The 19630-nt window shown below is 37.0% G+C and overlaps 1 protein-coding gene across 4 annotated transcripts; it reads right to left on the reverse strand.

The window, feature by feature from the left end:
- Nucleotides 1-1611: 1611 nt before the first annotated feature.
- Nucleotides 1612-16811, reverse strand: LOC115023787 (tripartite motif-containing protein 2-like). 4 transcript variants are annotated; one of them, XM_029455036.1, is made up of 15 exons: nt 16662-16811; nt 16293-16404; nt 9482-10187; nt 8670-8818; nt 7803-7983; nt 7455-7714; nt 7226-7364; nt 6961-7146; nt 6100-6295; nt 5881-5984; nt 5614-5781; nt 5350-5518; nt 4852-4922; nt 4620-4760; nt 1612-4515 (listed from the first exon to the last, which is right to left on the reverse strand). In XM_029455036.1, exons 3-15 carry the CDS (start codon nt 9578-9580, stop codon nt 4363-4365), a joined length of 2016 nt encoding a protein of 671 aa, XP_029310896.1. In that variant the 5' UTR covers nt 9581-10187; nt 16293-16404; nt 16662-16811; the 3' UTR covers nt 1612-4362. The 4 variants fall into 4 exon arrangements, with proteins under 4 accessions (XP_029310896.1, XP_029310898.1, XP_029310895.1 ...); XM_029455038.1 differs by lacking the exon at nt 16293-16404 and having other exon boundaries at nt 9482-9718; XM_029455035.1 differs by lacking the exon at nt 16293-16404.
- Between the last annotated feature and the right edge of the window lie 2819 nt (nt 16812-19630).

The following is a 19630-nucleotide window of genomic DNA, read 5'->3' on the forward strand; positions in this document are numbered from 1 at the left end:
TTCTTAGTCCACATAATAAAGTTTGTTCAGGAACTTCAACTACAGACTGAACTAGACGTCAATCATTCTTTGTCTCACACACACGTGTTTATTTTCCTACACTTAAGAGGACCTTCATTGACATAATGCATTCCCGAGACCCTAACCTTAACCATCACATCTAAATGCCCCCCCCCCAACACTAACCATAAACTGAGCCTAATTATAAGCTTCATAACCAAATCTGACCCTTCAGACAGTGCTATTAGTGAGGACCAGCCAATATGTCCTCACAATGCTGATCTATCCTCACTACAAGGGGTTAAATCTGAAATTGGTCCTCACAAAGATAGCAATACAAGCCCACACACAACAACAACAACAGGTGCTGTCTGGGCTGAATGACTCCATTAGATTTGCATACACATGTCTTTGTCTATAAGTCATCTGAATCCCGTCAAATATAAATATTAATGATTGATTGTATGTTTTAATTGTACACATTACTGTATCTGTTAACAATAATTGGTGATCACATTTCCTGGTTTCAGGGTGGTGCCCCATTTATTGTACATTTAATTATGTTATTCAATCTAATTAATAATAATTTTTCTAATAATTAATAATTACTTTTGATAGCCATTTTAATGCCATTTGAGTGACTGTACCTACGTAATTTATCGACATGATCAACTTTCACACATATTTATAATACTAATATAATACAAAATGATCTCTGTGCTCAGAAAAATGCAAATCTGTTGTGCTTCCCAAAGTCAAGCTGGTGACATGCAGGAGCTGCTGGACATGCAAATGACAGAATAAACCATCTTTAGCGTGTTTAATGTTGGTGTTTGTGGATATGATTTATTAAGTATGTTCATTTAAGGTGCCTGTAAACTGATATTAAATGCTTATTGTTTTTCATATCTTATTGAAGTGTCATTTCTCATTATTTAACAATTTGCCTTTCAATCAGCTCACTATTCTACTTAAACAGTCCAACAAATGAACTGTTCACATTGTTACAAGGTCAAAAATAAATGATTATTCTTATGTTCTGTTCACTTGCACAAAGCTATTTATCGTTGATGTACATGGTTGTAATACAAGTGTCTCAAAAGAGATGAAGTGAATATCAAGTTGGAGGTTATTTAGGAATCAATGCTTTATTTCAGTGATGAGTGTTTGCGAATATTAAAGAGACAGTCCATAACAGTGAACAGACATGACACATAGTAAATACAGAGAGAGAGAGAGACAGCAGGAAAGTGACACTGTAATGCAGTACTTTAAGAGTTGTGTTTCAAAACACTATATATCCATTTGAAGAAAAAAACAAACTAAATTGACGTACAATGTCGTTCCTTTCATGGTGCAAATCCAACAATGATACACAGCCAAGCTGAATATTTGTAATGAAAAATGTAATGTTTTCTTTTAGGAATTTAATTGTGAAGGTTTCAGAAGTTACCTCAAATGGATGTGTAGTCTTAATGTATTCGTTTGAAATCAACTATCTCTTACTTTTGTTTGCAATACATTTCAAATCAAGATTACTAAGAAGGCAATTCCATCATATATATATATATATATATATATATATATATATATATATATATATATATATAACATTCATGTATTACTGACAATAAGGCTGAATCTCCAGCAAACAAGGCCCAGATTACTTTAAGAAACAAAACCTTTCAACCTTGTTGAAATAATCAATAGTGCTCGCTCCCAGCTCGCTGTCGAGAAGCACAATTGGAAATGTAGCAGCACTATTGGGCGCTTGAACAAAGTCAGAGAATGTACTTTTACCAAACTGACAATCAGGACAATTAGGAAAAGACATGAAATCCTTTTTGGATTTCAACTTTCATTTGAATCTATTCTTCTTATTAAACATGCACTTATCGCACTGTTTGTCTTAGCTATGTGTAAAGAGAGCATTATTAGCATTCAGCATTGAAACCAATGGCTATAAACAGCCCAAAAGTATTGAATTAACTTTTGTTACAAAATAGACCGTGTTAACATTTCAAAATAAACCTCCTTACTTGGACTGGTCAATGTTTATAAAGTAGGTCATTGTACTCTACTGTATTCTTAGCAACAGCTAAATGATTAGCTTTGTGCTAAACATGTCCATTGGTTTCCATCAGAAATGCAATGCTAACAAGCTGTTTTTCCTAATAGCTAGCTTGATTATTGTTTCCCACACAGCGTGACTGCTTTCATTTGTCAAATAAAAATATAACAAAACTTGAAAAGCTGATTTGTCCACTCACAACAGTCAGTATAAAATGTATCAAATACCAACAATCATATTTTGATTCAACATAACAGACAAAATGTACAAAAAGAAGAAATATAATGGGCACTTAAGAATTTCAATGCACACGTTGGAACACAATCAAATGGCAAGATAGAAAGATTAAAATGACGAAATAGATAAATAAATAAATAATAAGCAATAACTTATATAAAGTTTACTATTTGATCCGGTGTGAACTTGAGAGTCCACGACGTCCTCGACCACAAGCCTCTGTGTCCTGTATATTAACGATAAAGATTAAAACTGTATAACTGATGATGACTAACTTAAATGCTTTCCTTGCCTATTTAATAATCAATGTAAATGTTTTGTATCACTATGTTTTCCAGCGAACAGCACTTTTACTGGTCTCATGCTTGGTCTCATGTCCTTTGCAGTACTTTACCTAATTGAATGCGTGTTTACTGTTTGTAAAACGGAAGCTTGGAGTTGAAATCTGTTAGTTTGATGTCAACAATCACATATTACAGAGGCATGCTTATAGAACACTGAGGCGTTGTTTTATGAACGATGACAGAACTTGTGGAATTGTACAATCCAGCGACAGCGCTTCTTGGAATCCTCAGAGCGTTCTAGAATCCTCGGCAATGTTGAAGAGTGAATAGAAACATTCTAGAGTTTTGTTTCTGAGACGGTGAGCAGAAACGAGTAAAAATGTTACTGATTCCAAATATGTTAATTCATTTCATCACAAATATATAGGATAGATTTATAGACCTTCTTTTTCTCAGGAAACAATATATTAACACTCACACCAGGCAAAGACAAGACGGTGCTGCTCGTCAAAGCCATCGTGTCAACCAACTGAAGCAATCATCCAATCAGAGTCAAGCAATCGTTTCTAATTATGAATCTATCATCTAAGACTTGTAAAGAATACTAGCATATGACAAGAAACTAAATTTAAACATTCCATATTTAGACAATCCTAATGGACAAACAGGCTAAAAGTGGCCCAAGTCTTAGTCTAATAATGTTTTTCATGACCTTCGCAGGTTAATCTTCATTCAACAATATAGTCAAGTTAATTGGCTGGACAAAGATTACAAGTTCACTTCTGGGTGTTTCCCATTAAACTACAGTCTCATACTGCTGGACCAGCTTAAAGTTCACTGCTTTACTCAAAGGCCTTCTGACAAGCTCTAGAAGTTGGTAGCTAATGTTAGCTTCCACATGTTAGACTTGATGTTAGTGCACAAATGTAATCTACAGTCCCAATGCTGTAAGGAAGTCTGTGTTCATGACCTGGAGTAAGAAATGATGTCAAACTAAGACGTAGACCTCTTTTAGCTCACCGGCCATTATTGTGTCTGTTACATACAATGTGACAAGGTCGAACATTAGAAATCGTTTAATCTTCCAATCCATTCTCTCCTTTATTTATACACTCACGCCTTTGATTCTTCTTTGCTCCCTTTATCCATCATTCACTCCATTGTGGGTTTAGGAAGCAGTGATTTCCAAAGACGTTTTCCATCTTCTGTTGCAACCTTTATTTAATCTTCCTTTCTTTTTTAAAGCCTTTTTTTCCGTCCACTCCTCCATTTTTGTATTAATGCCAAACTGGGAGAAAGAGGGACTTATAGAACGTGACATCATGAATCCGTCATTGCATAACTGTTTCTACTCCAGCTTCACTCCTGGGTCCCATTCTGCAATATTTTAAATGTTTGCATGAGGGTAGCAAACTCTTGTTCCATTCCCCATCATCTGCTACTATCCTCATCACTCTTTGAACTTTAGTTTTACGATTTAGTTCAAAGACCATTCTGTCATTCACTGTTTCATTGTTTTGACGATTACTATGATGAGACTTTATCCAACTCATCAAAGATGTCAAAGCGAGATCATAGTTATATTGTGGTCTATTGATGTAATGATGGGGAATACTTCTTCGCTTCGTCCTCTTTTCTATCCATCCCTCCTTCCAATGTTACAGGCAGCGGCAGGTTTCATGCATTTATTTGTAGAATTTGACACCGTGCACAACTTCTCCCTCCATCCGTCTTTCCTGCATCCGCTTCATTTCTCCGTCCGAGCCTCCATCACTGTAGGTAGCGGTAGACTTTGAAGCAGTGGTTGCCAGAGTCAGCCACTACCACATTTCCATCTGAGGTCAGAGCCAGACCTTGGGGTCCGTACAGAGGGTCCGCCGATGTGTTGATGTAGGAGAGAAAGGAGCCACTGCCGTCAAACACCTGGAAATGTTTCAGCAGAGAAAATGTGTTCTGGTTATTGCAATAACTCCCAACAACCAATAAAGGGACTTCTCGTCATTACAGGCTGACCAGCACTGCTGTACCTGTATTCTGCTGTTGCCCCAGTCAGCTACGATGATGTTCCCATTAACGTCCACAGCTACACCAGTGGGAGCGTTGAACTGGCCGTTTCCTTCACCATTAGAGCCAAATTTCAACACCAGCTCTCCCTCCGGGGTGAAAACCTGATTGGGACAGAGAAAGAGATCCATATTCATGTGTCCTGTTAAAGTGTCCTTGAGCGTTGAAGGTAACGTACAGTCATGAAGGCCTCACCTTGACAGAGTGGTTATGGAAGTCAGTCACGATGATCTCATTGTTCTTGTTCACTGCTGCAAAGTGTGGACCTTCAGGATAGGAGCAAAAAAACTTTCAGTGCTGACACTTCAACTACTTTCAGTGATTACACTGCAGCTGATATGTCAGCTGCTTTCAGCACAAACACTTTAATTGCTTTACCTGCTTTTACAATTCATCTCACTTTAACTGCTTTCAGTCTTTGCACTTCAAAAGGTATCTCAACTGCTTCTACATTTTACCAGACATTTAACTGCTTTCAGTGTTGACACTTCATCTTTCACTTCAAGGGCTTTTGGTGATTATACTTCAACTGGCATCTCCAGATCAACTGCACATGTGATTGCAACATTGGTAATAGATTTGTTAATTTTTAAATTAAAAGATTATAATTTAGTTTATGAATCATTGGCCTTGTTCAGCCTTTTGTCTTGTAGCTTTTTTATATACATTTCAAGACTGTCTTTGATACACTACCTGCAAATTGCTTGTCACCGTTGCCTCGACTCCCAAACTTGGTGACGAGCTTGCCAGTCAGCTGGAAGATGAAGACAGTGCACGCCTTGTTGTCAACAACGATCACATGACCTTCCTGGTCCACAGACACGCCCTTTGGCCCCATGAGTCTACCAGAGCCAAGTTTTGCCTAGATGGATATGAGCAACGAGAAGGAAGAACCAGTCAACAAAACACAAGACATCAGAAAGTCTACCAGCATCAAAGCCATATCGGTGCACCTACCTTGTACTTGCCCTCGCTGGAGAAGATGCTGACCCACTTGTTGTCATAGTCGGCGATGATGATATCACCGCAGGGGTGCACGGCCACGCCGGTGGGACGCTGCAGTTGCCCTGGTGACCGTCCCCGCATGCCAAAACGACTCTTGAATTCTCCGTCATTGGAGAAAATCTGGAGTGGAGAGACATTTGTGAGGACCCTCATAGACATAATGCATACCTTAACTTATAAACCTAAATTGACCCTCAACTTTAAACCCAAGTGCTTTACCTGGACACACTGATTGTTGCTGTCAGCAATCAGTATCCTGCCACTGGAGGAGGCAGCCACTCCCTGAAGGTTGGTGAACTCTCCTTTATTCCTCCCCTTCGTTCCTGAAGAAAGCAGGAACAATCCAATCTTAAACATTTCTTTCAGCCTCATGAAAAACGATGTATGCTCTAGCTTTATAATAGCTTTAGCTTCAATAGCTGTGATGTAATGTCGCACCGATTCTGAAGATAAGGTCGTCCTCGATGGGGTTCTGGGTTTTACGTCGCGGGGTACCCAAGGCACTGCTGGCCCTCTTGGAGCCCTTTTTCTTCTGGCCGGGGGACTTCCCTCGTCTCTTTGCCCCCTCAGAGGAGCCCGTGGACGGGGTGGCGTAGGCTGCTGAGTTGGTTGCCGTGGTGGTGGAGGGGGACACCTGGAGATGGAGGCACTATAAATGTTAGGTGTTTAGCTAAGCAAGTTAACTTGAAAAGGTGTCGTACATCTTTTCCCAATCTTGGGGTTGGGACCTCACGTTGAGAAGGCTCATTTAAATCAAGTTCATTTAAAAAAGTTTAATTTACATTAGAAAACATCAACACTTGATCAAATAGTTAATTGCTTGAATAATGTTACATGAACCTTGTTCTGAATGAACATTGAACTGAACTCCAAAAACGTTGATGTGGCATTTAGGGCAGTAGTATGCATAGCTTAGGTAGTAAGCCTTCCTGACGTGTGGTAAGATAGCAAATTAGCAAAAAAGACAAAGTTGGACGACACTTTGTACGAATTAGTTTGCTTCAAACATGCCCTTGTCTTCACTCTACACCACACTTCCCACCAGTGGTGGAGGAAGCATTCAGATCCTGTACTGCAGTAAAAGTACTAATAGTACACCGTAAAATACTACAAGTAAAAGTCCTGAATTGGAAATGTTGCTTCAGTAAAAGTATGTAAGTATGATCAGAAAAGTATGCAGAAACATTTTTTGTTAATTAATATTAGTAGCTGGAACCATTTTGTACAATTTCACATGTTTTGTGTGCAAAAATAATACATTTGTAAAGTAACTGTACTTAGTTACTGCCCTCCACCCACCTCTACGTCTGCATCTAAGACCCTGTTGACAGTCAGTTTGAAGGGGCTTCCTTTGATGTGCTGGTCGTACAGACGGAGCGCCAACGAGAAGTCGCCCTCCTTCGGCACCGTGTACACAAACTCATAAGTCCCATTCTTGTGGTCCAATATTTCACCGTCCACTATGCTGCCATCCGGGGTGAACACCTGGGTTGACACACGGGCAACGTTTTGTTATTAATTTTCCACAGACTACGTGTCATTTGAGCGTGCTCGTAAAACTAACCTCGGCTGACAGGATTGCGTTGCCGCTCTTGCAGGCTCCCCCCGACTTGTCTCTTGTCACAATGGTAACCGAGGCAGGATGTCCCACAATGCACTGCTCCAAACCAGCACCCATGGCTTCACTCTGGCTCGCCACCGCACTGAGGAAGCGGAGGAAGATGAGGATGGTCAAAGTGGTGTTAAATGCCAAAATGCTTTTATAGCACGCGGCTGAATGTGTGGCGTGTCACCTGGTTGTGACGATGGTCCCCAGGTTGTGTATGGACTTCCTCAGCCCGTCAGTCTCCATCAGCAGATCCAGCTGGTCGTTCTCCTCCGGCTGACACGGCAGGCCGAGGCCGGCCAGCTCCCCCAGTCTCTCCTGCAGCTCCTGCTTCACCTGCAGACTCGCCACACACGCCTCGGCAGCCAGAGCCTCCTCCGTCTGGGTACAGGAGGCCATGATGTCCCCCTCCCCCCGCAGGAGGCTGTCCACCTGCACCTGGAGGACCTGGAAACAGATATAATGTGTTTTAGCAATTCATTGTTTGATTCTCATTCCTAAACTCTGCCAGATGAGCAGTATGTCATTTGTGCACCTTCTGTTTGAGTCCGTATGTGACCTCCAGCTCCATCAGCAGAACACTCTTCCGGACATCCAGCTGCTTGTGCAGATCCTCGAAGCTCGACTGGATGTCCTCTTCGATGGAAGCTCTCTGATTGGTCAGCTGTTGGAGGATCTCCTTAACGAAGGACAGGGCGTCTGAAATCTGAGGGAGTCTGGAGGGATAAATATGGGGATAAATGGGGGATTGTCATTTTTGCCATTGTGTCCTTGCTGCTCCATGATCCTGCAATCCCCTGTGTGTCCACCAGGTGTCAGCATCTCCTCTTCACTCCATTACCTGGGTCTCATTAGTTATTTGTGCCTGTGTGTTCTCTGAGTGTTATTAATCCAATGAAAAAGTATGTTTACTTAATTACAATTGTGAGGCTTTATTTCATTATTTCAATTCTCTGCTCCTTTATGCTTCTGCTCCACTACATCTCAGAGGTAAATATTGTGTTGTTCAGTTATAGTTACTTTGCAAATTGAGATTTGTACATATAAACATGTGTAATGAGTATTTAAAATATGATGCATTGTTACATTTAAAAACTACACAACAACCTACAGAGTAGTTGAACTGGTGTTAGCCTTCACCAGCTTAAGCATTAAAATGCTGACCAGACATAACCGTAATAATGATAAATAATATGCTCTGCATAATGTGTACTTTAAGCGTCGTCCTCACTTGATCATGTATCCAAAGCAAGAATATTGGATTTAAAAGGGAATTATGTGTCTGATCGTAGATCCCCGACTGGATATATGTACTGATGAAACACCTTTTCTCCTTTACATTACCACTACAGCTGTACAACTTTATCCTAATTACAATAATACAGCCGTGTGAGACTTCCACCTGTTCTGGACGGCGCCCAGCCTCTCCTGCAGGCTGCTGTGGTGCTGCTCCAGGGCCTGGCTGAGCGGCACCTGAGGGTGCTCCTCGTGCTCCGGCACACAGTCCTCACACAGCGCACACTCGCAGGCGGAACAGTACAGCTCTGCCACCTGCGGACGAGAAGATGAGCATGGTGGCAGAAAGAGGAGGATACAGTTACAGGGACATTCGGATAAAACGCACAACTGACTGCTCATTTGACTACAGGGCAGAGCCAAGCTAGCTGTTCCCCCCTGAATCCAGTCTTTATGCTAAGCTAACCTGCTGCTGGCTGAAGCTTCATATTTAGTGCACAGACATGAGAGTGGTATCATCTAACTCTTGGCAAGAAAGCAAATAAGCCTATTCCCCAAAATGTCAAACTATTCTTTTAAATTACTTTGAATTGAGTTTGAGTTCAGGGGACATTAATGCTACAACCAGAACCCGAACAGGTTGCGACACAGTGTCGGGATGCTTGGTTGCGTAAAGGTTCGGCCTTCAGTACAAGTTATTTTCAAAGTCTCTGTCTGAATGTGCGTCCTCCTCTGTGTCTTGTTAGAGGATATTCTGTCCCCAAGTGTGTCACTCACAGTCAGTAATGGACGAAGTAAAGCAAAGATATGAAGTATAAAGGTAAGGTAAGGGATGCAGGTACACGTTGGGTTCTGGACTGTGCAGAACTGATTAATCTCATCTTGTAATGTTGTGCTCACTCAGAACCTACAGGACACATTTCTGTCTTTGAAAGAACAAATGAAAACAGAGCAACGAGCTCCTTGTATGTTTCCTACCTTCCCTGTATGTTGGGGGCAGGCGTTTTTACCAGGTGGAGCCTCCAGGACGGTGCACTCTTCACTGCTGCTATCTGGGGAGTGTTGGTGGGTCTCCATCTGCGAGCGGCAGCCTGGTGGGGGTGGACCTCCGAAGACACCCCTTCTTCCACACTGCAGCCAGGGGAAGGGGCTTCAGATTCAAGGTTTTCCTCCTGCTGTCCTGAACTCCTTGTCTCACTCTTTATTCCATTGTGCCTTCGGGAGGACGGAGCAAAACATGGAGATTAACTCCTTGAAACACATGTTGGATTTTAGGAGAGGCATGACTTTTGTTGTCTAAATGTTCTCAGCCAAGAGGAGGGGCTGCGTCCATGCACCCCCAATCCTGCAGGACTTTTCCACTCAGCACCAAGAAAAGAGTGCTGGGAAATCACTAATTTCAGTGGACAATCGTGCACTTTAGTCCAAGCTTGACCTCGCTGCTGCAAAGAGGATTTGAACCAGCAGTCAGATTATTCCATTACACTCCTGTTGGGTAAAAAGGGGTCCAGGTATCCAAAACGCCACAGATTTTCCATTTAAAACGTCCTTCTGCTTCCATGTGTTGTCTATAGCGGAGCAGTAAGAGGAAGATTCACAGTGTGACGGCTCCGGTGCAATCCTCTTTCGCTGTCATTTAGGGGAAAGTTGGTTTAATTCACAGAGGGTTCAAACGGAGGTTATCCTGCGGAGAAAGGAGACGGATGAGGATTAGGTGGAAAAAGCAGATAAACATGGATGAACACTTCTGCTCTGCACTGCGTACTTTGCTGCCATGTAGTTTAAGTGATTACTGTTCGGCTCTGCAAACACAATCCCACAGTCGTGTTTCCATCATCAATGTTTCCAGTTCTTGACTCTGGCGAGTCGATGAGTGATGCAAAAACACAACCAGTTGTAATAAACCTGAATCATCATTTAATGTGAATATCTTAACAACACCACAACGTTAGCCTAACAAACGCACTTGTTTTAACGATGATCTTTCACTGAACCTAACCAAGTCCTTGTGTTTGTATTTAGTTTTACTTGAGTTCACAACTTTAACCACGTGTTTAAAGCTGCGACTTGAATCCAGAACACAAAATCTTTCTCCCGAAACGTGGTTGAGCGTGCAGCTTTGTCGCTCTGTAGGAATGTCCATATGCTCATAAGCTCATATGCTCACCCCTAATTAACTCCCAGATGGTACGCTCCGTAGTGATGAACATGTGCAGCAGGTCCAGGAACAGATGGTACGATCCACAGATGGGGGGGGGGGGGGGGGGCTGTGCAGCATGTAGGACCAACAGAGGGAAGTGAATGACGAGTAGGATCCTAATAAAGAGCTTCTGCAGTAATGTAGGTCACGGAAATGTCTTCAAAGTGATGGAGAGAGAGAGAGGCGGGGGTGAGGCTGCGGTTTCCATGGTAACAGACTGCACAGGGAGGGGTGAGGAGGAAATGCAACAAAAAGTGAAGCAGTCACGGCCCTTTAATCCTAAAATCCTAGATTTACCAGGGTGTGTGAGTGTGTGTGTGTGTGTGTGTGTGTGTGTGTGTGTGTTGTGTGTGTGTGTGTGTGTGTGTGTGTGTGTGTGTGTGTGTGTGTGTGCCACAGGAGAAATGGCCTAGCTTTGTTCACACTGATGGAGTGTTCCAGTTGTGTGTGACACGTGGGATGCAGTTTCTGAAAGGACATCACATGGATCCAGAGGTGTGAGTCTGCTGGACACAGAAACAAGAAGAAGAAGAAGAAGAAGAAGAAGAAGAAGAAGAAGAAGAAGAAGAAGAAGAAGAAGAAGAAGAAGAAATCCTGCAGAAGAGTGCGTCCCACATGTGGGGGTGCAGCATGTGCACGATGGTTCAAAGACTCCATGAAATAAAACAAAAGCTTAAAATGAAATATGGAGCTTAATCCAAGATGACGTTCGTCGAAGAGTCTTTAATACGTCGTCTGCTCGTTAAATGTCTTTAAAAGTGTTTTTGTTCTTCTGTGATTCAGAAACTATTTCAGATTTGATCTGTAAATAAAGTATCATCATCATCTTAGTGACAATTTTGTGGCTAAAACTTATTTTAAATAAAATATTTCAAGTGAAGTGAGTTAAAGAAAACAGAAAAATATGTTTTTCTCAAGTATTTGAAGCTAAAAGAACAAAAACAAACAAACGTTTAATTTCTAAATATTGTCAGGTTTTATATTTTAAAATAATATATCTTATATATTTATGTCCAAATACAACAGTTCAGCATTTCTGTCTACCTTTACAGAGATGTTATTATTTATATTCAAAGCTGAAGGTGTTTGTATTTGATTGCATAGATCATTGTTTTAAATCAAAACTTTACTAATTTCCCCAAATATTTCCTTAAATTTATTTATATATTAGATTTTCTTAAATTTATTTATATATTATATTTCCTTAAATGTATATATATATTATATTTCCTTAAATTTATTTATATATTATATTTCCTTAAATTTATATATATATTATATTTCCTTACATTATTTATATATTATATTTCCTTATATTTATTTATATATTATATTTCTTTAAATTTATTTATATATTATATTTCCTTAAATGTATTTATATATTAGATTTCCTTAAATTTATTTATATATTATATTTCCTTAAATGTATATATATATTATATTTCCTTAAATTTATTTATATATTATATTTCCTTATATTTATTTATATATTATATTTCCTTAAATGTATTTATATATTATATTTCCTTATATTTATTTATATATTATATTTCCTTACATTTATTTATATATTATATTTCTTTAAATTTATTTATATATTATATTTCCTTAAATTTATATATATATTATATTTCCTTACATTTATTTATATATTATATTTCCTTACATTTATATATATATTATATTTCCTTAAGTTTATATATATATTATATTTCCTTATATTTATTTATATATTATATTTCCTTAAATGTATTTATATATTATATTTCCTTATATTTATTTATATATTATATTTCCTTATATTTATTTATATATTATATTTCCTTTTATTTATTTATATATTATATTTCCTTAAATGTATATATATTATATTTCCTTATATTTATTTATATATTATATTTCCTTTTATTTATTTATATATTATATTTCCTTAAATGTATATATATTATATTTCCTTACATTTATTTATATATTATATTTCTTTAAATTTATTTATATATTATATTTCCTTAAATTTATATATATATTATATTTCCTTACATTTATTTATATATTATATTTCCTTAAATTTATATATATATTATATTTCCTTAAATTTATATATATATTATATTTCCTTAAATGTATTTATATATTATATTTCCTTATATTTATTTATATATTATATTTCCTTATATTTATTTATATATTATATTTCCTTTTATTTATTTATATATTATATTTCCTTAAATGTATATATATTATATTTCCTTATATTTATTTATATATTATATTTCCTTTTATTTATTTATATATTATATTTCCTTAAATGTATATATATTATATTTCCTTACATTTATTTATATATTATATTTCTTTAAATTTATTTATATATTATATTTCCTTAAATTTATATATATATTATATTTCCTTACATTTATTTATATATTATATTTCCTTAAATTTATATATATATTATATTTCCTTATATTTATTTATATATTATATTTCCTTAAATGTATTTATATATTATATTTCCTTATATTTATTTATATATTATATTTCCTTACATTTATTTATATATTATATTTCTTTAAATTTATTTATATATTATATTTCCTTAAATTTATATATATATTATATTTCCTTACATTTATTTATATATTATATTTCCTTAAATTTATATATATATTATATTTCCTTAAATTTATATATATATTATATTTCCTTATATTTATTTATATATTATATTTCCTTAAATGTATTTATATATTATATTTCCTTATATTTATTTATATATTATATTTCCTTATATTTATTTATATATTATATTTCCTTTTATTTATTTATATATTATATTTCCTTAAATGTATATATATTATATTTCCTTATATTTATTTATATATTATATTTCCTTTTATTTATTTATATATTATATTTCCTTAAATGTATATATATTATATTTCCTTACATTTATTTATATATTATATTTCTTTAAATTTATTTATATATTATATTTCCTTAAATTTATATATATATTATATTTCCTTACATTTATTTATATATTATATTTCCTTAAATTTATATATATATTATATTTCCTTAAATTTATATATATATTATATTTCCTTAAATGTATTTATATATTATATTTCCTTATATTTATTTATATATTATATTTCCTTATATTTATTTATATATTATATTTCCTTTTATTTATTTATATATTATATTTCCTTAAATGTATATATATTATATTTCCTTATATTTATTTATATATTATATTTCCTTTTATTTATTTATATATTATATTTCCTTAAATGTATATATATTATATTTCCTTACATTTATTTATATATTATATTTCTTTAAATTTATTTATATATTATATTTCCTTAAATTTATATATATATTATATTTCCTTACATTTATTTATATATTATATTTCCTTAAATTTATATATATATTATATTTCCTTATATTTATTTATATATTATATTTCCTTAAATGTATTTATATATTATATTTCCTTATATTTATTTATATATTAAATTTCCTTATATTTATTTATATATTATATTTCCTTATATTTATTTATATATTATATTTCCTTTTATTTATTTATATATTATATTTCCTTAAATGTATATATATTATATTTCCTTATATTTATTTATATATTATATTTTCTTTTATTTATTGATATATTATATTTTCTTAAATGTATATATATATATATTATATTTCCTTATATTTATTTATATATTATATTTCCTTATATTTATTTATATATTATATTTCCTTACATTTATTTATATATTATATTTCCTTATATTTATTTATATATTATATTTCCTTTTATTTATTGATATATTATATTTTCTTAAATGTATATATATATATTATATTTCCTTATATTTATTTATATATTATATTTCCTTATATTTATTTATATATTATATTTCCTTTTATTTATTGATATATTATATTTTCTTAAATGTATATATATATATTATATTTCCTTTTATTTATTTATATATTATATTTCCTTTTATTTATTTATATATTATATTTCCTTTTATTTATTTATATATTATATTTCCTTATATTTATTTATATATTATATTTCCTTATATTTTGACTTTACATTTTAATTACATTTCCTTTGTGTAGTTCTTTACTGTTCAGTCTGTATCTTCACCACATATATAAAATATAAAATGAAATATGAAAATATAAAATATGAGCTCAATATTCTCATGAATAATTCATGTGGGGGGGGTATGGAAATTAATCGCGTGTGGTGTCGTAAATAATCCTGTTTTAACACCTCCCTCAAATATTCAGTTCAGAGTACCACCTTCCTGACACACACACACACACTCTCTGATATCTTATTGTTTTATTCTCTAATGCTCAAACATATAATCAGATTTTACACACATTCAGTTTCACCCCCCACACTTCATTTAAAGATTCTCTGCAGTACAATGCTGCAAAGGATTATGGGACGGCCGACAGTGCAGCTCTATTTACTGTGTGTGTGTGTGTGTGTGTGTGTGTGTGTGTGTGTGTGTGTGTGTGTGTGTGTGTGTGTGTGTGTGTGTGTGTGGCCTTGTGACACTGGGGTAACTGTTTGTAACTGTCACTTACAGAACGAGAGACAAGTGAAGCTTTCTGTCTTTCTGTCTTTATTTTTACTTGATTTCCTTATTTTTCGTTCTCTTTCTTTGTTTACAGTAAACAGATACATTAAAATGACCCACAGTGATTATAATCCCATTATTCTGCACAATGAGGACTTTTACTTTTGGTACTTTAAGTGTATTCTGTGATTGAGCTGGTTACGTCATCTTTACACACACACACACACACACACACACACACACACACACACACACACGCACACACACACACGCACACACACACACACACACACACTCTCTCTGGTAATCTGATCTCTTTATACAACATATTCCCAGGGGCACGCTCCTGTTCCTCTGTGTTTAGTGATGTGTCTGCAGCTCTCTCCGCAGCCGACACACCCAAAAACTTTACTAACTATCCACGTAGCGTCCACCCTCGTGTCGTGTGTGTGTGTGTGTGTGTGTGTGTGTGTGTGTGTGTGTGTGTGTGTGTGGATCATGAGAGCGTGCACCCACATAGACGCTCAGAGATGTTGTATCTTCATGGTTATTTGTGTTGCTTCTACAGCTGCTTTGCGTGTCTTCGTCTATTTCTGGTTGTTTTGTTTGACTTTCTGCTCGTTTTACGTCTCTTGTGGTTATTGTTCATCAGTTTGTAGTCGTTTTACGTCTCTTGTGGTTATTGTTCATCAGTTTGTAGTCGTTTTACGTCTCTTGTGGTCACTTTGTGTGTCTGTGGTGGCTTTGCCTCCTTGTGTTACTGTGCGTGTCTTTAATCTCTCTATAGTCTCTTTGTGGTGGTTTTGGGTTCATTCAGTCATTTTGCATCCTTTTCTATCTTTCTGGTCAAATTTGATCTATTTGTAGTCGCTTTGCATCTCCCTGTACTTGTTTCTTGTACCTTCGTAGTCATTTGATTGACTTTCCAATAAGAAATATGAACTCTTCATGCAGAGCCTGTTACCTGTCGACGCCTCCAGAGCCAGACATTCAGAGTGCATCAGCCCAGTTTCTGTTCACAGAAGTGACGTACCTCCTGTTAGCACTCAGGATGCTAACGTGCAGAACATACAGGCCTGAGAGCACACACACACACACACACACACACACACGTACACACACACACACACACACTTGCATTTGCTCTGATGCTGTGGTGGGTCGGTCCATCCTCATGTCATCCATCGCTCCTCTCTTCCCTCCCTCACCCCTGCCTCTGTGGAAAGCACACCATGCTGCAGATGCTGCTGTCATCCCCAAACATTCCTCCATCCATCCCCCCCTCGGTCCTCTCTCCCCCCCAAAAAAACCCTAAAGAAGAAAGCTCACTCACCATGTTCTCCAAAGACGCAGGCGATGACTGTGTGAGTCTGTGTTGCAGCCTGAAGCATCGCGTCATGATATCGTCTTGTTTGCTGCCTCTCCTCTTTCCTCTACTGTGTGTGTGTGTGTGAGTTTGTGTGAGCGTGTGGGAGGGGGGAGGATATCATCGTCACGGCAACACCAGCAGCTTGCAGCAGCAGCACCAGGCTGGAGAGGGGGTGAAGGGAAAAAAAAAGGGGGAGGTGGGGGGGCATCCATCGGGCCTCGCTGCGGCATCCTCCAATGAGGAGCAAGAGGAGGGAGGAAGGGGGGGTTCATGTTTCTGTCAGTCACATGATGCTGACGGATCTCGTATCAAAGTAATTACCTTTAAATGTACAAACAGAAATATTGTTTTATTACATTGTTAATTTGTTTTTGTTTTTTTCTCATTTCTTTAACTTTTTTTCATGTTTTCCAGCTCATTTCTATTATTACAATTCTGTCTCGTTGAATTACTATTACTATTATTATTATTAATAATTGAGTTATTATTATAATTATTATTACTATTATTAATAACAATAATGTAGTTATTATTATAATTATTATTACTATTATTACTATGATTATTATTATTAATAATAGTAATTTAGTTATTATTATCCATCCATCCATCCATCGTCTACCTCTTATCCGGGATCGGGTCGCGGGGGCAGCAGCTCCAGTAAGGAACCCCAATCTTCCCTTCTCCGGGCCACATCCTCCAGCTCCGACTGGGGGATCCTGAGGCGTTCCCAGGCCAGTGAGGAGATATAATCTCTCCACCGAGTCCTGGGTCTTCCCCGGGGTCTCCTCCCAGCTGGACGTGCCTGGAACACCTCCCTAGGGAGGCGCCCAGGTGGCATCCTTACTAGATGCCCAAACCACCTCAACTGGCTCCTTTCAACGTAAAGGAGCAGCGGCTCTACTCCGAGTCTCTCACGGATGGCTGAGCTTCTCACCCTATCTCTAAGGGAGACGCCACCCGTCTGAGAAAACCCATTTCGGCCGCTTGTACCCGTGATCTCGTTCTTTCGGTCATGACCCAGCCTTCATGACCATAGGTGAGGGTAGGAACGAAGATCGACCGGTAGATTGAGAGCTTTGCCTTCTGGCTCAGCTCTCTTTTCGTCACAAATTATTATTATAATTATTATTACTATTATTACTATTATTACTATTATTATTATTACTATTATTATTAATAATAATAATGTAGTTATTATTATAATTATTATTACTATTATTACTATTATTACTATTATTATTACTATTATTATTATTACTATTATTATTATTAATAATAATAATTTAGTTATTATTATAATTATTATTACTATTATTACTGCATGTGTCCAGACTCAGGACTGATGACTCGGGTCTTTATGTGTGTGACATGCACACAGATTATGGGACTGACTCTGACACGTGCCGACTCAATGTCTCTGGTAAGTTGACTCAGTAGAGCTCAGTAAGTAAAACAAGACTCAGAGTCTACAGCTACGCTCGAGGCTCCGTGAGGCTCGACTGAGACAGAAGAACTAAATACTAATGCATACACACAGTAGTAAAATGTTTCTGACAATCAGCCTCATTTTATATTTCTGTCCTGCAGCTGCTGTTGAGCCCGAACCTCAGAGACAAACAGAGAGTCTAACAGAGAGTCCAACAGAGAGTCCAACAGAGAGTCCAACAGAGAGTCCAACAGAGAGTCTAACAGAGAGTCTAACAGAGAGACCAACAGAGAGTCCAACAGAGAGTCCAACAGAGAGACTAACAGAGAGACTAACAGAGAGTCCAACAGAGAGTCCAACAGGGAGTCTAACAGAGAGACTAACAGAGAGTCTAACAGAGAGTCCAACAGAGAGTCCAACAGAGAGTCCAACAGAGAGTCCAACAGAGAGTCCAACAGGGAGTCTAACAGAGAGACTAACAGAGAGTCTAACAGAGAGTCCAACAGAGAGTCTAACAGAGAGTCCAACAGAGAGACCAACAGAGAGACCAACAGAGAGACCAACAGAGAGTCCAACAGAGAGACTAACAGAGAGTCCAACAGAGAGTCCAACAGAGAGTCTAACAGAGAGTCTAACAGAGAGTCCAACAGAGAGACCAACAGAGAGACTAACAGAGAGTCCAACAGAGAGACCAACAGAGAGTCCAACAGAGAGTCCAACAGAGAGTCCAACAGAGAGTCTAACAGAGAGTCCAACAGAGAGACCAACAGAGAGACTAACAGAGAGTCCAACAGAGAGACCAACAGAGAGTCCAACAGAGAGTCCAACAGAGAGTCCAACATAGAGACTAACAGAGAGTCCAACAGAGAGTCCAACAGAGAGACTAACAGAGAGACTAACAGAGAGTCCAACAGAGAGTCTAACAGAGAGTCTAACAGAGAGACCAACAGAGAGTCTAACAGAGAGACCAACAGAGAGTCTAACAGAGAGTCCAACAGAGAGACCAACAGAGAGTCCAACAGAGAGTCCAACAGAGAGTCCAACATAGAGACCAACAGAGAGTCCAACAGAGAGTCCAACAGAGAGTCTAACAGAGAGTCCAACAGAGAGTCCAACAGAGAGTCCAACAGAGAGTCTAACAGAGAGTCTAACAGAGAGACCAACAGAGAGACCAACAGAGAGTCCAACAGAGAGTCCAACAGAGAGTCCAACAGAGAGTCTAACAGAGAGTCTAACAGAGAGTCCAACAGAGAGTCCAACAGAGAGACCAACAGAGAGTCCAACAGAGAGTCCAACAGAGAGTCCAACAGAGAGTCTAACAGAGAGTCCAACAGAGAGACCAACAGAGAGACTAACAGAGAGTCCAACAGAGAGACCAACAGAGAGTCCAACAGAGAGACTAACAGAGAGTCCAACAGAGAGACTAACAGAGAGTCCAACAGAGAGACTAACAGAGAGACTAACAGAGAGTCCAACAGAGAGTCCAACAGAGAGTCTAACAGAG

Source organism: Cottoperca gobio, chromosome 18 (assembly GCF_900634415.1).
Source record: "Cottoperca gobio chromosome 18, fCotGob3.1, whole genome shotgun sequence".
Classification (NCBI taxonomy): Eukaryota; Metazoa; Chordata; class Actinopteri; order Perciformes; family Bovichtidae; genus Cottoperca; species Cottoperca gobio.